This window comes from Pseudophryne corroboree, chromosome 6 (assembly GCF_028390025.1).
Source record: "Pseudophryne corroboree isolate aPseCor3 chromosome 6, aPseCor3.hap2, whole genome shotgun sequence".
Lineage (NCBI taxonomy): Eukaryota > Metazoa > Chordata > Amphibia > Anura > Myobatrachidae > Pseudophryne > Pseudophryne corroboree.
The window spans coordinates 587,277,933-587,298,172 of record NC_086449.1 but is presented as its reverse complement, the minus strand read 5'-3'; the positions used below and the strand labels follow the sequence as shown (position 1 = coordinate 587,298,172).

General features: G+C 43.0%; 1 protein-coding gene across 2 annotated transcripts in view; it reads right to left on the bottom strand.

The window, feature by feature from the left end:
* ITFG2 (integrin alpha FG-GAP repeat containing 2) overlaps positions 1–20,240 on the bottom strand; it is an 85,395-nt gene that overhangs the window by 63,512 nt on the left and 1,643 nt on the right. For both annotated transcript variants that reach the window (XM_063927966.1, XM_063927965.1), the window contains exons 3-4: positions 19,966–20,007; positions 18,503–18,662 (exon numbers count right to left, since the gene is read on the bottom strand). In XM_063927966.1, coding sequence (XP_063784036.1) covers positions 18,503–18,662; positions 19,966–20,007 — 202 coding nt within the window. The remainder of the gene's footprint in view (positions 1–18,502; positions 18,663–19,965; positions 20,008–20,240) is intronic.

Sequence of the window (20,240 nt, the reverse complement as noted above, 5' to 3'; positions counted from 1 at the left end):
CTGGAATGCCCTTTTCCGTTAGGATCCGGCGTTCAACCGCCATGCCGTCAAACGCAGCCGCGGTAAGTCTTGGAACAGACAGGGCCCCTGCTGTAACAGGTCCTGTCTGAGAGGCAGAGGCCATGGGTCCTCTGAGATCATATCTTGTAGTTCTGGGTACCAAGTTCTTCTTGGCCAATCAGGAACGATGAGTATAGTTCTTACTCCTCTCTTTCTTATTATCCTCAGTACCTTGGGTATGAGAGGAAGAGGAGGGAACACATAAACCGACTGGTACACCCACGGTGTCACTAGTGCGTCCACAGCTATCCCCTGAGGGTCCCTTGACCTGGCGCAATATTTTTAGCTTTTTGTTGAGGCGGGACGCCATCATGTCCACCCGTGGCAGTTCCCAGCGATTTACAATCTGTGTGAAGACTTCTTGATGAAGTCCCCACTCTCCCGGGTGGAGGTCGTGCCTGCTGAGGAAGTCTGCTTCCCAGTTGTCCACTCCCGGAATGAACACTGCTGACAGTGCTAGCACGTGATTCTCCGCCCATCGAAGAATCCTTGTGGCTTCTGCCATTGCCATCCTGCTTCTCGTGCCGCCCTGGCGGTTTACATGGGCGACCGCCGTGATGTTGTCTGATTGAATCAGTACTGGGTGGTTTTGAAGCAGGGGCTCTGCTTGACTCAGGGCGTTGTAAATGGCCCTTAGTTCCAGTATATTTATGTGTAGTGAAGTCTCCAGACTTGACCACTGTCCTTGGAAGTATCTTCCCCGAGTGACTGCCCCCCATCCTCGGAGGCTTGCATCCGTGGTCACCAGGACCCAGTCCTGTATGCCGAACCTGCAGCCCTCGAGAAGATGAGCACTCTGCAGCCACCACAGCAGAGACACCCTGGCCCTTGGGGACAGGGTGATCAACCGATGCATCTGAAGATGCGATCCGGACCATTTGTCCAACAGATCCCACTGAAAGATCCTTGCATGGAACCTGACTAAGGGAATTGCTTCATAAGAAGCCACCATCTTTCCTAGGACTCGCGTGCAGTGATGCACCGACACCTGTTTTGGTTTCAGGAGGTCCCTGACCAGAGATGACAATTCCTGGGCCTTCTCCACCTTCTTCTGTTCTGTGTCCAGAATCATGCCCAGGAAAAGCAGACGCGTCGCAGGAATCAGCTGCGACTTTGGGATATTTAGAATCCAGCCGTGCTGTTGCAACACTTCCTGAGAGAGTGCTACGCTGACCAACAACTGCTCTCTGGACCTCGCCTTTATGAGGAGATAGTCCAAGTACGGGATAATTATAACTCCCTTCTTCCGAAGGAGTATCATCATTTCGGCCATTACCTTGGTAAATATTCTCGGTGCCGTGGAGAGACCAAACGGCAACGTCTGGAATTGGTAGTGACAGTCCTGTACCACAAACCCGAGGTATTCCTGGTGAGGTGGGTAAATGGGGACATGCAAGTAAGCATCCTTGATGTCCAGCGACACCATAAAATCCCCCTCTTCCAGGCTTGCAATAACCGCCTTGAGCGATTCCATTTTGAACTTGAACTTCTTTATATAAGTGTTCAAGGATTTTAAATTCAGAATGGGTCTCACCGAACCGTCCGGTTTCGGTACCACAAACATTGTGGAATAGTAACCCCTGCCCTGTTGAAAGAGGGGGACCTTGATTATCACCTGCTGGAGGTACAGCTTGTGAATTGCCGCCAGTACTACCTCCCTTTCCCTGGGAGCAGCTGGCAAGGCTGATTTGAGGTAACGGCGAGGGGGAGTCGCCTCGAACTCCAGCTTGTATCCCTGAGATACAATTTGTACAGCCCAGAGATCCACTTGTGAGCGAACCCACTGGTTGCTGAAGTTTCGGAGACGCGCCCCCACCGCACCTGGCTCCGCCTGTGGAGCCCCAACGTCATGCGGTGGACTTAGTGGAAGCAGGGGAGGATTTTTGTTCCTGGGAACTGGCTGCCTGGTGCAGCTTCTTTCCTCTACCCTTGCCTCTGGCCAGAAAGGATGCTCCTCTGACCCGCTTGCCTTTCTGAGGCCAAAAGGACTGCACTTGATAATACGGTGCTTTCTTAAGCTGTGAGGGAACCTGAGGTAAAAAAGTAAACTTCCCAGCAGTTGCTGTGGATACGAGGTCCGAGAGACCGTCCCCAAACAATTCCTCACCCTTATAAGGCAAAACCTCCATGTGTTTTTTAGAATCAGCATCACCTGTCCACTGCCGAGTCCATAATACTCTCCTGGCAGAAATGGACATTGCATTAATTCTAGATGCCAGCAGGCAAATGTCCCTCTGGGCATCCCGCATATATAAGACGACGTCTTTTATATGTTCGATGGTTAGCAAAACAGTATCCCTGTCGAGGGAATCAATGTTGTCTGACAAGGTATCAGTCCATGTTGCTGCAGCGCTACACATCCAGGCTGAAGCAATAGCAGGTCTCAGTAGAGTACCAGAGTGTGTATACACAGACTTCAGGATAGCTTCCTGCTTTCTATCCGCAGGCTCCTTTAGGGCGGCCGTATCCTGAGACGGCAGTGCCACCCTTCTAGATAAGCGTGTCAGCGCCTTGTCCACCCTAGGGGATGTTTCCCAACGTAACATATCCGTTGGCGGGAAAGGGTACGCCATCAGTAACCTCTTAGAAATCACTAGTTTCTTATCAGGGGAACTCCACGCTTCTTCACACAAATCATTTAATTCATCAGATGGGGGAAAAAAAAGTCACTGGCTGCTTTGTCTCCCCAAACACAATACCCCTCTTGGTAGTAACCGGGTTAATATCAGAAATGTGCAATACATCTTTCATTGCAGTAATCATGCATCGGATGGCTTTTGTAGACTGTACATTTGTCTCATCCTCATCTACACTGGAGTCAGACTCCGTGTCGACATCTGTGTCTACCATCTGAGCTAGCGGGCGTATGAGCCCCTGACGGCTTCTGAGTCGCCTGGGCAGGCGCGGGCCGAGACCCCGGCTGTCCCAAGGCTGCTGCGTCATCGAACCTTTTATGTAAGGAGTTGACACTGTCGGTTAAGACCTTCCACATATCCATCCAATCAGGTGTCGGCCCCGTCGGGGGCGACACCACACTTATCTGCCCCTGCTCCGCCTCCACGTAACCCTCCTCATCAAACATGTCGACACAGCCGTACCGACACACCGCACACACACAGGGAATGCTCAGACTGAGGACAGGACCCCACAAAGTCCTTTGGGGAGACAGAGAGAGAGTATGCCAGCACACACCACAGCGCTATATAACACAGGGATTTACACTATAAAAAGTGATTTACCCAATAGCTGCTTAAATATCTTATTTGCGCCTAAATTTATGTGCCCCCCCTCTCTTTTTTACCCTTCTTGTATCAGGATACTGCAGGGGAGAGCCTGGGGAGCTGCTTCCAGCGGAGCTGTGAAGGGAAAATGGCGCTGGTGTGCTGAGGAAGAAGGCCCCGCCCCCTCAGCGGCAGGCTTCTGTCCCTCGTTTTATGTAACTTAATGGCGGGGGTTTTACACATATACAGTTTCCAGACTGTATTATGTGTATTTTATGCCAAAAGGTATTATAATTGCTGCCCAGGGCGACCCCCCCAGCGCCCTGCACCCTACAGTGACCGGAGTGTGTGGTGTGCTGTGGGAGCAATGGCGCACAGCTGCGGTGCTGTGCGCTACCTTAATGAAGACAGGAGTCTTCTGCCGCCGATTTCATCGCTTCTCTTGTGTCTTCTGGCTCTGCAAGGGGGACGGCGGCGCGGCTCCGGGAACGGACGATCGAGGTCAGGCCCTGTGTTCGAACCCTCTGGAGCTAATGGTGTCCAGTAGCCTAAGAAGCACAAGCTAGCTGCAAGCAGGTAGGTTTGCTTCTCTCCCCTCAGTCCCACGTAGCAGTGAGTCTGTTGCCAGCAGATCTCACTGAAAATAAAAAACCTAACAAATACTTTCTTTTCTAGCAAGCTCAGGAGAGCCCACTAGGAGCACCCAGCTCTGGCCGGGTACAGATTCTAACTGAGGTCTGGAGGAGGGGCATAGAGGGAGGAGCCAGTGCACACCAGATAGTACCTAATCTTTCTTTTAGAGTGCCCAGTCTCATGCGGAGCCCGTCTATTCCCCATGGTCCTTACGGAGTTCCCAGCATCCACTAGGATGTCAGAGAAATCTATGTGAAAGTTTATGTGATAGAGAAGGACTTGCGGTGAAATGGGGTCCCATGGAGTGGGCCACAAGCTTACATGCATTGTACAATTCATAAACCAAAACCCCATTGTTTATCTAGTTGTGTATTAAAGCACTGAGGTGAATGAAGCTGTTAAGGAGAGTGCAAGGTTCTCTATATATGTATATTTGAGGTAGGTGGTCACAGCCCACCGCACCCCAACCTAGGGGTGGGGAGTACGAATGTGCACCCCTCTCCTGGGAATGGCGAGTGCAGTGGATCGATCTATCCATCTATACTCATGCACACACAAAATATATTATATATATATATATATATATATATATAGCATGCAGAATGACCCGGCACTCCATACGCTCCCCAGCGTTAAAGAATCCTTGCCCCCGTGCCTTCAGCTCCTGGATTTTGTGGATCCCTTCTATAACGGTAGCAATGAGCGCGGCACTGGGAGACGTGAACAGCAATGTGAAAAAAATCAAGTGCTTTTATTCAGTCAATCTACGTTTCGGGGACGCAGCCCCTTCGTCAGGATGAATTAGATAGCAATAAACAGTGTTTAAATACATGTGCAATTAGAGGTTACTCACCACCTCCAGCCGTCGCGCCGCCCGGGTGCCGGATCTGACGTCACTCCCCTCACAGGAAGTGTCGCGTCACCGGGCGAATTTAAGTCCTTTACTTAAAAGAGAAATTTCATCCTTCCCCAATTGTTGGTTGGATAGGTTAAATATGCCTAGTTCGGCTATGTCTTTCACTAAAGGAACCGTCTTTTGTGCAGTCTTTCTGCGTCCGCCCCGAGTACCTCTTCTTCTTGTAGACCTCTTTTTAGGGGGAGTCTTTCCTTGAACCTCTCTCTGAAGAAGGTTTTCCTTATTGAAGAGGGATTTTCTGTGTAATCGCCATCTTTGATGCGTCACTTCCGCCGCTAGAGAAGATGGGTGGAACGCACCACCATCTTGTGTGCGGAAGTGTCCGGAAAAGTCCCCACCAGTGTTTAAAAGTCACCAGCGCGAATTATGCTAATAATGTTTATTAATAGAAAAAGAAAAAGAAGGTGAATACTGACAGTTTAAAAACATTAGTGAATCTATGAGTTAGAAACGAGTGGAATGCATCGCTAATTTTATATAGTAGTGACGCCCCACCATTTTGGAAGTGGGAAAACAGGAGATTGCTTAAGGGAAAAAAAGTGCAGAGTAAGAATTAAGATGATTGTGGTAATTGTGATGTAATTTACAAGTGCGGTGAAGCATTTTAGCTGTAAAAAGATTTATCATCATCTATTAAAAGGAGGATATTTAAAACCAGCTTTGGTTTGATTTTTCAGTTATCCTTGTGGTGGTTCATGATTTGTGAAATTACGACTGAAAAAATGAAGAGAAGGGGGGGGGGGGGGGGGGGGGGAAGAGGGGAGGAGGGGGAAGAAAAGGACAATAGTATTAGTCCAGATGATAATAGCAGTTAATCATCAAAGAGAAAAATATAAATATATAAAAATAATTAAATTATTAAAAAAAAAAAATATATATATATATATATATATATATATATATATATATATATATATATATATATATATATATATATATATATATATATATATATACAGAAGTCATACCGGCACTCCCAGAGACGACAACGAGTTCCTTTGCTGCGGTGCCCTCCAAGTCAGCAATGTGACTAGCATAGGTAGTGAATGAACGGCGGCACTCAAGCAGACTTAGTCGTTATAAAGATAAAATTTCCTTTAATCGCCTACATGTTTCGGGGAAAATCACCCCGTCCTCAGGGCTCAAACAACAATAAAAGCATCTACATATGACATTTATATACACCACAGACAAAACAACATTAGTACAAAGATTGTACTCACCTGTCCTCACGGCGCCGCCGCCCGCCCGCACATGCTGCACGCTTCCGTGTCGCAGAGTGATGACGTCACGGTGCGCCGCGGGACAGGGAGATCGTCATAGTAACCAACACTAAACAATTGCAGGCATCCGAAGGGCCTGTACAAAGAACATAATACATTTAAAAAGACAACACAATTAAAATACACATAAAGCATCGCTAATGAGGAGGACAGCAATACCTAGTCAAAATAGTATAGCTATCTCAATGGTAATATATTAAATACCTCTGTTATTAATCCAACAGAGTATTAACCATTAATATTTAGCAATAAACAATTTAACCAATAGCAGAATCCCACCACAGAATTAGATGTATATTATGTGGCCCTAAAGAAAACAAAGGAGGCCCAAATTCTCATTGAGGCCACCAGGGGATAATGTTCCCAACCTAAAAATCCAACGGGACTCCTTCTGTAGGAGTAATCTATCCCTATTGCCACCCCTCAAAGAAGTAGGGGTATGGTCAATAAGGATAGCCCGAATGCTAGCCACCCCATGTTTGGCTGTCAGACAATGACGTGCAAAGGGCTGGTCACTTGTGCCCTTCTCAAACGCTTTTTTGATGGCACTCCTATGTAGTGCCATCCTTTCCCTAAACTGTCGTATAGTTTTGCCTATATAGGCTAGACCACAGGGACATGTAAGCAAATAAATTACATGGGTTGTAGTGCACGTTAGACGATGTCTAATAGGGATCTTCTGACCCGTTTGGGGATGATTAAAAGTAGTGCCGGTTTGTAAAGTGTTACATGTGGCACATCCCAGGCATTTGTAGCACCCCATCTTAGGTCTAAGGAAATGGGACTGATTACTTTTGGCCAAATTTGTGACATCAAGGCGAACAATGTGATCTCCTATGTTGCTACCCCTAGTGTGACTGGGAAGTAGTCTAGTATTAGATAGACTACTTAAAGCAGAATCGGTTTGTATGATGGGCCACAATTGTTTGGCCTTGCTCACTATTCGTTTAGTGCTCGTAGTGAATCTGCTTACCCATGGTAGTCTATCGCCCCCCAAGTTCTGATCAGGTCTGGGGTTCAATAATTGTTGCCTAGGAATACGGAGGACCGCCTCCTTAGATTTCTCAAGTTCCCTGATGGGGTACCCCCTTTGTGCAAATCTCAGTAACATTGCATTAAGGGCCACAATGGTCTCCTGAGGGTCCGATGTAATACGCCGCACCCGCAAAAATTGTGAGTACGGCAACCCTTTCTTAAGGGCCAATGGATGAAAACTTTGATGATTCAAAAATGTATTCCTGTCGGTATCTTTAACAAAAATGGAAGTACTAAGCTGACCAGAGCTAAGAGTAATGGAAACATCTAAGTAATTAACATGCTTCTCATCAATCACATATGTAAATTTTACTACATGGTCTGAGGCATTATGTTGTTCCCACAAACTGGTAAGCTCCTCCCTAGAACCACCCCAACAGACCAGAAGATCGTCAATATAACGCCTGTAATAGACGACTTTGGACTTAACTGAAGGGTTAAGGTAAAACATGATATTTTCAAGTTGGTACATGAAGGCATTAGCGTACGATGGAGCCACAGCGGACCCCATCGCACAACCAGAAGACTGTAAGAAAAACTCCCCATTAAAGACAAAATAATTTCTTGTAAGGACCAGATTCAATAAACGTAAAAAGAAAGACACATCTGGACCCTGGTATAAAACATTGCCCTCAATAAGCACTCTGACAGCCTCCACACCTGCATCATGTGGGATGCAGGTGTAGAGGCTGGTCACATCAGCACTACATAAAAGGGTATCAGTGGGTATCGACTCCACTTGCTGTAATTGCAGCAAAAGAGACGATGTGTCCTTTAAGTAGGAAGGCAAAGCTTGAACACAGGGGTTAAGGAAGGCATCCAGGTAGACCGCTATGGGCTGATATAACGAGCCCCTTGCTGACACAATAGGTCGACCTGGGGGATTCTCTAAGGTCTTGTGTACCTTAGGCAAGGTGTAAAAAAGCGGTACTACCGGGAAGTCTACCGTAAGGGCAGTACGAACATCTTGTGATATTATACCCAAATCACTGGATTCCTTTAAATAGATGTCCAGCTCTTTCTTAAAGTCCTTAGTAGGATCTTTCATGAGACGGGAATAAACAGATAAGTCCCTTAATTGGCGCTCACACTCAGCAATATAAGCCCCAATGTCTTGAACAACTATTGACCCACCTTTATCCGCCTTACGAATTATGATGTCGTTTCTGGTAGATAAATTCTTTAATGTAGTGCGTTCTGCAAGAGTAAGATTTAGGTATACTGGCTCATTCATAGCCTGTACACCTTCTTGCTCCACCATGCGGATAAATGTCCTAATTGACGAATTCTGACTGGGGGGGTCAAATTGAGACTTGGGGACTATTTTTGAAAGCTGTCTCGGTATTGCTGAAGAGGCCACCTCCCATGGTGTCTGACATGGGACTTTGTTATTGAAATATTCCTTACGTTTCAACGTCCTATTGAAACGATAGACCTCCGTCTTCCATTCCAGTGGGTCTGGGATCGTTGTGGGGACAAAGGAAAGTCCTTTAGCCAAAAGGCCATACTCTTGGTCGGAAAGAGGGGTTGATGAAAGATTAAAGACAAGCTCTTTTAGTGACGAGGCGGTCTTAGCTCGTACGATCCTTTGATTTTGCTTGGACCTCCTCGTCCTCTGCCGCGGCCGCTTGTAGGATTGCGATTGGGGCGTCCTTGGACCCCCTTCTGAGTCTGTCCTAAAGGGACCGCTCTCTCAGTAGAGGTTGAAGGTGCTGAGGTCATATCCGAGTCACTCGCCGAGGATGACATGCCAGGTTGTTCCCTGCGTCGCCAATTCTGCTGTCGACGTCTAGAGAAGGTTTGTTGCTGATTAGACCTGGAGCTGCCCAGCCAGGGATAAACTTGTCTTTGTGAATAGTCTCTTTGGACTTTTGCAAGCTTATCTTTTTTAAACCGTATAAGGTCTTGACGGTATTTATCCATCTGGGTGTTCAATTTATTCATCCAGTCGGTCTGTGTATCCGCACAGATAGTGGTTTTATGTTGTAACTCAAAAGACTGGATCTGCTCTTTAACCAGGTTTAGCTCCCGGGTAGATTCCTCCACCACTAATAGAATAAGGTCCATCGAGCACTTATTTAAAATTGCCACCCACCGGCGACAAAAAAGTGCATTGTAGCGGCCTATCGTCGGTGAATTGGATATTCTGAAGCCACGAGGGATTAAATTACTCCGATAATAGTCGGATAATGTAATACCATGGTACATGAAATCACATTCCCTTTGCTTCAGTTTACTCCATTGTCGGTACAACTCCTCATTAGTGTTAGGCACAGTCTCATCAACCAATCTCCTTGCAACCAGGATGGCATTAGCTTCTGCATCAGAGAAACTTAAACGTTCACGTGCGTCCTGATGTACCAGGTCAAGGGTAGCATCCATATCAGGATTAATCTCCATCTTGCCACACAGACCTCAATAATGTTGGAGACTATTAACATAAAACAGGGATTGCATATACCACGCTCCACCAGCGATGAATGGATTTTAAAAGGCTGCCAGTGAGTACAGCCAAAGCAAATGTCGATGTCCTGGGAAGATTTTATAAAGTGCTGGGTGCCATGCAAGGAGAGACCACACAGTGGAAGTCAAACCATAAATATACAGAAGTCATACCGGCACTCCCAGAGACGACAACGAGTTCCTTTGCTGCGGTGCCCTCCAAGTCAGCAATGTGACTAGCATAGGTAGTGAATGAACGGCGGCACTCAAGCAGACTTAGTCGTTATAAAGATAAAATTTCCTTTAATCGCCTACATGTTTCGGGGAAAATCACCCCGTCCTCAGGGCTCAAACAACAATAAAAGCATCTACATATGACATTTATATACACCACAGACAAAACAACATTAGTACAAAGATTGTACTCACCTGTCCTCACGGCGCCGCCGCCCGCCCGCACATGCTGCACGCTTCCGTGTCGCAGAGTGATGACGTCACGGTGCGCCGCGGGACAGGGAGATCGTCATAGTAACCAACACTAAACAATTGCAGGCATCCGAAGGGCCTGTACAAAGAACATAATACATTTAAAAAGACAACACAATTAAAATACACATAAAGCATCGCTAATTGTCTTTTTAAATGTATTATGTTCTTTGTACAGGCCCTTCGGATGCCTGCAATTGTTTAGTGTTGGTTACTATGACGATCTCCCTGTCCCGCGGCGCACCGTGACGTCATCACTCTGCGACACGGAAGCGTGCAGCATGTGCGGGCGGGCGGCGGCGCCGTGAGGACAGGTGAGTACAATCTTTGTACTAATGTTGTTTTGTCTGTGGTGTATATAAATGTCATATGTAGATGCTTTTATTGTTGTTTGAGCCCTGAGGACGGGGTGATTTTCCCCGAAACATGTAGGCGATTAAAGGAAATTTTATCTTTATAACGACTAAGTCTGCTTGAGTGCCGCCGTTCATTCACTACCTATATATATATATATATATTCAATTTTTAATAAAAGAGTGATAAAGTGACTATGTTCCCTCAGGAACAACCGGATCCAAAATTGGAGCAGATTTAAGGAGAAGAAACACCCCACCATTCCGGTTTTCCAAGATCCACGAATGAAAAAATGGAAAACAACACCTTTTTACCAAAAAAAGGAATCCCCGCCAAAACCAATATGGTCAACAGGGACACCAAACTAGAGATAAGCTAAATTCCCCGCATTCCACTTATGTGAATACTAACAACAGATTTTCAGTACTTCAAAGATGTGAATCAAACAGTGACTCAGATTTTTTATCTCCGGACCCAACTACAGAAAATCCCTCTTCAATAAGGAAAACCTTCTTCAGAGAGAGGTTCAAGGAAAGACTCCCCCTAAAAAGAGGTCTACAAGAAGAAGAGGTACTCGGGGCGGACGCAGAAAGACTGCACAAAAGACGGTTCCTTTAGTGAAAGACATAGCCGAACTAGGCATATTTAACCTATCCAACCAACAATTGGGGAAGGATGAAATTTCTCTTAAGTAAAGGACTTAAATTCGCCCCATCGAAACAGATGAACAAATTTGAAACTTTCATTGATTTAAATAAATTTGCCAGATCACTAACTCTAAAAAGACATTTTGCGAAAAAAGAATTGGACTCAGAGTTCCTAGAACCATCTAAATCAGGACTCAAAAGAAAGTCCAAATTCTACCCCTTAGAATCAAAGGGCAACCACATTAATGTCTTTCAGGAACTTGTGAAAAAGGACATATGTGACACGGATTTAACACCACACCTATTTTCCAATCTAAAGAATAAAGAGAAAGAAGCCTTGAAAACATTACAACAGAACCCCAATATCATCATAAAACAAGCAGACAAAGGGGGAGGCATTGTCATCCTGGATAGGGATGCCTATGAACAAGAAGCATACCGCCTCTTGAACGATACATCTTCTTATAAAAAGCTTACCAAGGATCCTACGAGTACCTTCATCGAGGAATTAAGACCAATCCTACTACACTATTTCCATAATAACACTCTGGATAAGAATGAATTTCAATTCTTATTGATGACAACTCCAGTGATACCTACATTCTACTATCTACCCAAGATACATAAATCATTAACCAAACCACCAGGAAGACCAATAATCTCAGGTATCGATTCTCTTACCAGTCACATCTCTGAATATATAGACATTTTTTTACAAAAATACGTCATATCATTACCTGCTTTTTTGAAAGACACTAGCAGTGTAATTAATATCGTGTCTAATATTGAATGGAAAGAATCATATGTTTGGATTACTATCGATGTACAAAGTTTGTACACTTGCATCAAACATGATAAAGGCATAGAATCATGTAGAAGGTTTATGGATAGAGACCCCGATATTTCAACTCTCCATAAAAATGCAATATGTGACCTGATGAACTTTACACTCAGCCATAACTACTTCATCTTCCAGAAAACGTTTTTTCTACAAATTTGCGGAACCGCAATGGGGACTACATTTGCGCCCAGTTTTGCTAACCTGCTGATGGGATCATGGGAGGAAGACCACATCTACAACAACAATGAATTCCTCAAAAATCTTATAGTCTATAAAAGATATATAGACGACATACTAATCATTTGGGAAGGAGGCATTGACCTGTTTAAGGAATTCCTTGGTAAATTGGAATGTAATAATTACAACTTGAAATTTACACATGAAGCTAACGGTGAAAAAATTAACTATCTTGACCTAACATTGTCAAATAATGGACCACAGATCGTTACCAGTAACCACATTAAAAATGTCGACACCAACAGCTACCTCCATTTTAAAAGCTGCCACGCGAAAAATTGGAAAACCAATATACCCTATTCACAATTTTATCGCATAAAAAGAAATTGTAGCAACAAACAAGACTGTGATAAACAGCTAGCTACATATGCTGACAGATTTAAAGAGAGAAAATATCCCGAAGCTGTGATTGAAAAAGCACTGTTAAAAACAGCTACCACATCACGACAAGAACTTTTCACTAAAAAGAGTCAAGTGAAAGATCGTAACTTCACTCCATTCATCACCACGTTTAGCAATCAAGAACAAAAAATTAAACAATCAGTCAGAAAACACTGGGACATTCTTCTGCTTGATCCAATTCTCAAAGAAATTCTTCCCTCAAAACCAGACATAGTATTTCGTAAAACTAACAACCTGAAGGACATTTTGGCTCCCAGCCACTTGCCAATTAAATCATCAAACCCCAGAAATACCATTGGAAGATGTAATGGATGTTACAAATGCGGCAACTGCAACATATGCAAATTTCTCCATCCAAACAGAAAAAAGTTCTTTAACCACAACAACACAAAGGAGTATACAATAAAAGACTTTCTGAATTGCAACTCCACTATGATTATATATCTACTAGAATGCACCTGTGGTTTGAAGTATGTGGGCAAAACTAAGCGGATCCTTAAGCTACGAATACAGGAACACATCAGAAATATTAAAAATAAAGTCGATAACCATACAGTATCCAGACACTTCACAGAAAAACATAGATCAAACCCTGAAGAAATCAACTTTAAAGCTATTGAATGCGTTAAACTTAATGACAGAGGTGGAGATATATTGAATAAACTCTCCAAAAGGGAGATGTTTTGGATTTATGAACTTCAAACATTGTCGCCACAAGGACTTAACGAAGCTTTCGAAATTGCTCCATTCCTTTAATGCTGCTTATTACTTTTTCAATATACCTGTTCATTCCTTTAGTTTCACAATCATCCTGAGGGAACATAGTCACTTTATCACTCTTTTATTAAAAATTGTATATATATATATATATATATATATATATATATATATATATATATATATATATATATATATTTTTTTTTTAATAATTTAATTATTTTTATATATTTATATTTTTCTCTTTGATGATTAACTGCTATTATTATCTGGACTAATACTATTGTCCTTTTCTTCCCCCTCCTCCCCCCTTCCCCCCCCCCCCCTTCTCTTCATTTTTTCAGTCGTAATTTCACAAATCATGAACCACCACAAGGATAACTGAAAAATCAAACCAAAGCTGGTTTTAAATATCCTCCTTTTAATAGATGATGATAAATCTTTTTACAGCTAAAATGCTTCACCGCACTTGTAAATTACATCACAATTACCACAATCATCTTAATTCTTACTCTGCACTTTTTTTCCCTTAAGCAATCTCCTGTTTTCCCACTTCCAAAATGGTGGGGCGTCACTACTATATAAAATTAGCGATGCATTCCACTCGTTTCTAACTCATAGATTCACTAATGTTTTTAAACTGTCAGTATTGACCTTCTTTTTCTTTTTCTATTAATAAACATTATTAGCATAATTCGCGCTGGTGATTTTTAAACACTGGTGGGGACTTTTCCGGACACTTCCGCACACAAGATGGTGGTGCGTTCCACCCATCTTCTCTAGCGGCGGAAGTGACGCATCAAAGATGGCGATGCGTTCCACGGCACATCTAGACGGCGGTGCGTTCCAAATTGCGTTCCACCGCCGCCGGATCTCTTGGACAGAATCTGCCACGTATTCTTTTCACTCTGCACACGAATTGGCACTTATTGCACACATATCTACCTTCTGCTTCATAAATATAGCATACAAATATGTAGCAATACTTCTTTTTGTCTCATACTCTGTGACCACTGTACGCATCACAACAGGAAGTGATGTCAGAGACTAACCATGTGCTACTTCCACTTGAATGGTATAAAATGGGAGCATTATGGATACACTGGTCATATCCCCTTGAAGAAGTCCAGGCTCTTGAACGGACGAAACGCGTTGGGACTACGCTGCTGATGCTGAAATTCCTCTTATGGACAGATAAGCGTTTGAACTTTTAAAACACCTGTACGCATGCATTTTGGCTTTTTTATGTATCGGGACAGTCTGCTGCTGAGTCCCTTTTAGATGGACAGATAAGCCTCATTATATCTTTTATCTTGTACGTTTTTAGTGTAGCCATCTGTTTGTCTTGTATATTAAACTGTTGCCTTTTTACGTTTAAAATGTCTGGGCTATCAAATCTATAGAATTGGGAATAAGCATATTCCCTAAACTGATTGCTCTATATTGATATATGACATTTACTCGGTTGAAACAGTACACACTATGTTTTGTTATATTCTTTTTTACATGTGAATCCCAAAATGATCAACCACGGTTGGAAATTTGTGTAAAACCAGATAAGTAACATTGGTTTTAATTATACCCACCTCACTCTGTTCTTTCCCTTGAAAAGTTGTTACATCACTCCTAAGCGCTTATATTTCCCATTTCCTATTTTTCACTAAGTGTATACCATACACACATTCTGTATTATGAGCAGCTACTCTTAAAAGAGATAAGGATTGTTATTCACAACTTTCTAATATTGCACACTGGTACTGAAGCGCCTAGGTCTTCGCTATTCTATATATATATATATATATATATATATATATATATATATATATATATATATATATATATATATATATATATATATATATATATATATATATATATATATATATATATATATCTATATCTATCTATATCTATATCCAACAAGCGGTAGCACTCACATCCTCATAGTAAGCAAACGCTGGGGTGTCCACTCGAATACCACGGTATCCAAATATGTAGATAAAAATCAGAGGGGGCACTCTCCAGACTTTTTTACTATAAACAACTGTTCATTTATTAATGATATACTTTACATGATCAGCATAATGACAAGAATTTCCTCAAGCGCTTTCGGCCCAAGCAAGGGCCTTCCTCAGGAGGCACTGTACATCAATCACAGCTTCCAACGAACATGAGCAGAAATCCAGACATCCAGCAATAACGCTGATCCTGCCTGACTGGCTCTAAATACCCTCACCACTTGAAAACGGCGCCAAAAACATTATGATGTCATCAAACAGGGACAAATTCTCCTCAATAGATAACCACCCATTCAAAGGATAGAGAACACCACACTCGCCCCTATCCAGGAGCACAAACAGCCAAAATCACAATCAGCAAGTAGGTGACGATGGGGCCGCCGCAACCCATCTCCGACACCCGCCGCGTCCTGGAGCGGAGCACTTCCGGTCCGTGGAACGCAAACGTCACACGGCCGGAAGTGCCCACCCGGAACGCAAACAGGAAGTCAGGCACTAATTCCCATAGAAAGAGGTTATAATTTAAGCACAACACCAAGGGACATCATAAGTAGGCGGACTGTCATTCCGATTTATCAGCCCTATGTATCACACCCATATTGGGCAAGTGTGCAAAACAAATGCAAGTGGCCATATGCATATAAAATGCACGAACGAGGGTAGTAGAGCCAGACAGGGCAGTATTGAACATTCCCCAACAAACCCTCATCCCTCCAAGATTAGCTAGATCCCCAGAGTGCAATGGTCAAACGACACCGAACGTTGTATATAACCCAAGTTCTAAAGTATTCTACCACTATTTACTTAAATCGGTTCAGCACATCCCCATTGCACCCTGAAGATCAAAGCAAAGAACACAAAATATATATAATACAAAAAATACAAATACCAGACAGACAACATTAAAAAGTGCATCGGGCAAGGAAAAAACCTAGGTTTCACAAAACAAGTTTAGCGTAAGAAAACGTTTAACGGGTTCGACTCATTCAGACCATTGGGTGTCACTGAGCCCAATCTATGTATCCACCTTGCTTCTAGCTTTTTTAGGAGAAGTGAACGATCACCCCCTCTATTGGGGACAGGGACCCAATCAATAATTCTGCACTTCAAGGATGCCACTTGATGTCCTTCATTTAGGAAATGCTGGGCCACCGGTTTGTCAGTGCGACCTGTTTGCAGCGCTTGATGAATTGAACTGCAATGGTTTGCCATCCGTTCTCTGAACGAACAGGTGGTCATCCCCACATACGGAAGTCCACAAGGGCATAGTAGCATATAGATGACATGGTCCATCCGACAATGTAATCGGTATCGAATAGTGATTGGTTTTCCACTAAGTGGATGTGGAAACTTCTCACCGACCAACATCGAGCGACATGTCACACAACCCAAGCATTTGACGCAGCCTTTTCTTGTTTTATTTAGCCAATTATTTTCAGGCCCACCCGTTTGTCTAGCTGGGTGCATCAGCAATTGTTTCAAATTGCGCTCACGTCTATAGGCCAGCATGGGTGGATGTTCAAGTGTCTTTTTGAATTTTGGGTCTGAATTCAGTATAGGCCAGCCTCCTTATTGATGCTCTGACAGCAGGCGATTTTGCATCAAATTGTGTGACATATATCATCCGCGGTTCTTTGGTCGGTTTCACCTCAACTATTCTTGATCGTGCTTTTTCCAGGCATTTGTTGATAGTACCTTTACTGTACCCCCTCTGAGTGAAGCGAGCTTTCATCTCCACAATCTGATTCTCAGCAGTGGTTGAATTTGTATTATTCCTCAAGACTCGCATAAATTGCGAGATCGGCAGGCTAGATCTCAAGGATGGTGGATGGTTACTCGTGGCATGCAAAATCGTGTTGCGATCTGTTTCTTTTCTGAATAGGGTAGTCCCTAAATTAGTGCCATCACGAAAAATGGTCAAGTCCAAGAAATTAATAGACTTTGTGTCTGAGTGTCCCGTAAACCGTACAGTAGAGTCTAGGTTATTCAAGTATTCTAACATATCATTAAATTCTAGTTCGGTACCGTCCCACAGCATAAAAACATAATCTATGAAACGTTTATAATATACAATCTTATTGCCATACTTTGGCATGATATTCAACATTTCGTACTCATGCATAAATATACCCGCATATATAGGGGCCACATTCGAGCCCATGGCTGTCCCCGAGCACTGCATATAGTACTCTCCTTGGTACATAAAGTGATTATTAGTCAAAATAATCTCTAAAAATTCCAAGATGCAGTCAATGGGGATAGTGGTTATGCCAGTTGAGGTAAGTAGATTCTTCACAGCCTCCAAACCTAACCTATGCGGAACGATAGTGTATAACGACGATACATCAAGTGTTGCAAGCAACACATCCTCCTTTATCTCCCCAAGGTCCATAACCTTAGTCAGAAAGTCACCAGTATCTCTAAGGTAGCTCGGTATATATGGTATTAATTCTTGTAAAAAAACATCCACAAACATAGCTAGAGGTTGTAAGAGGGACCCCCTGGCAGAGATAATGGGTCTGCCAGGAGGGTTGACCATGGATTTATGGACCTTGGGGAGTGTATAGAGAACGTTTGCGTTCCACGGACAAGAAGTGCTCCGCTCCGGGACGCGGCGGGTGTCAGAGATGGGTTGCGGCGGCCCCATCGTCACCTACTTGCTGATTGTGATTTTGGCTGTTTGTGCTCCTGGATAGGGGCGAGTGTGGTGTTCTCTATCCTTTGAATGGGTGGTTATCTATTGAGGAGAATATTTGTCCCTGTTTGATGACATCATAATGTTTTTGGCGCCATTTTCAAGTGGTGAGGGTATTTAGAGCCAGTCAGGCAGGATCAGCGTTATTGCTGGATGTCTGGATTTCTGCTCATGTTCGTTGGAAGCTGTGATTGATGTACAGTGCCTCCTGAGGAAGGCCCTTGCTTGGGCCGAAAGCGCTTGAGGAAATTCTTGTCATTATGCTGACCATGTAAAGTATATCATTAATAAATGAACAGTTGTTTATAGTAAAAAAGTCTGGAGAGTGCCCCCTCTGATTTTTATCGATAGAGAGATAGAGAGATAGAGATAGATATATATATATATATATATATATATATATATATATATATATATATATATATATATATATATATATATATATATATATATACACACACACACACATACACATACATAGTGCTACCTCACAAATGTTTTCGGTTTACTCTTACCAATGTCACTTATAAGGACAAGCTTAGTGTTGGCAGGGAGATGCTGTGTGTAGGTGGCTTTTAAGTCCTCTCCCATTGTAAGGTCATTTGAAGCCTCCAGTTTTGAGCTCAGGTCAAACAGATGAAACCAGCCTTCAGCACTAACTGCAACCACAAAATTCTATAGAATAAAAAAAAAAATGCTTAGCTCGATTTTTTTTTAAAGTACTGCTAACATACATCCATGTTATCACTTGCATACAGGTATCAAACTGAAAATATAATCCCAACTGCTATGACATAGCATCACACAGTAAGAAAAGTGCATGGACGCTAATGTTTACTGCAGCTATATCAGGGTTAGACAGATCACTGAAGCGTTTAAAAAGGCAACATTGCATTCTTTAACCTCTTACAATGGAGGCAGGCTCTGGGTTATGTCTGTAACTGTTAAAACCTGTTCTCAGTGCAGGATGGAGTGTCCCAGGCATTAAGTGTATCCAACTGTTGTAATGTTAACAGAAAACTCAAATAAAATAATTGGGCTTTTCAACTTAAACTGGTAACAGCTTTGGCCACACTAACATAGCAAGCAGTTTACATTGCCAAATGCTGGGTGTAATTTCGGGAACGAAGTCATGGGCAGATATATTGGGGCAGTAAAGTAAACAATGACAAAGGCTGGTGCTTTTGTTTTCATTTCTATGATCAGAGACATAGGCTGGTTACGTGTTGTGTGGGAAAAGAGGAACATCATAAAAAAAAAATTAAAAAAAAATATCGAAAAAATGAAGGGGGGAAACTAAAGCTATGAAGCGTACAGACTTCTAGTTTCTCTCTCATCATTCATTAGAGCCAAGAAAACAAGTATTGTAAAGTTAGGAAATTTAGACAGTAATTTCTACAGTACAAAGACAACATGCCACCAATATAATGGAGGAACAAAATTCAAACATGTCTTAATCACATAATTGAGAAACACACCTAAGAGTTAATTGGGCTAATCTGCAAATAAAAACCATTAATAACAGTAGAATATTCTAGAGCCACATACAATGCAGTTAAAGATGCAGGCTGTCGGAACCGAGACAACCAGTATCCCGAAGGGAAGTATAGCGGCCAGTTTAGGACAGTTAGGTTTAGGCACCACCTGGGCGGGGGGAGGAGGAGATGGAGTGGGTTTAGGTTGCGGGGAAGGGGGTAGGCTTCTCCGGAGGGAGGTTAGGTTTAGGCACTAAGGGGGTGGGGTAGGTTTAGGCACCACCTGGGGGGGTTAGGGGACACACTTACCTTGCCTGTGTCAGGATTTCACACATTGAGACGCCTGCACTGGTAATGTGACCTCCGGCATTCCATCCGGCAGTTATTCATACTGAACAGCCACCATGCGGGATGAAGATGCCAAAAGCTTGCTGGGTATTTAATTAGAATAACACCACACATTCAGAAGTCATTCCGTTAATGACAGTATCCGCTATCCTTACCTTTCCCTTATTGCAGACATCACCTACACCAACACAGGTCAGCTAAAAAAAAAAATAAAGAAAATAAGTTTAAATCTATGCAGTGGTAGCAGCAGCAAAAATTGTATGTGAATTCCTGCATCAGCAGCTACATCTGCAAGTTGTGAAGACTAAGGGGTATATTTACTAAGATACAGGTTTTTAGAAGTGAAGACATTGCCCGTAGCAACCAGATTTTACGTATTAATCCAGCACCTTCTAGAAGATAACAGAATCTGATGGGTTGCTATGGGCAA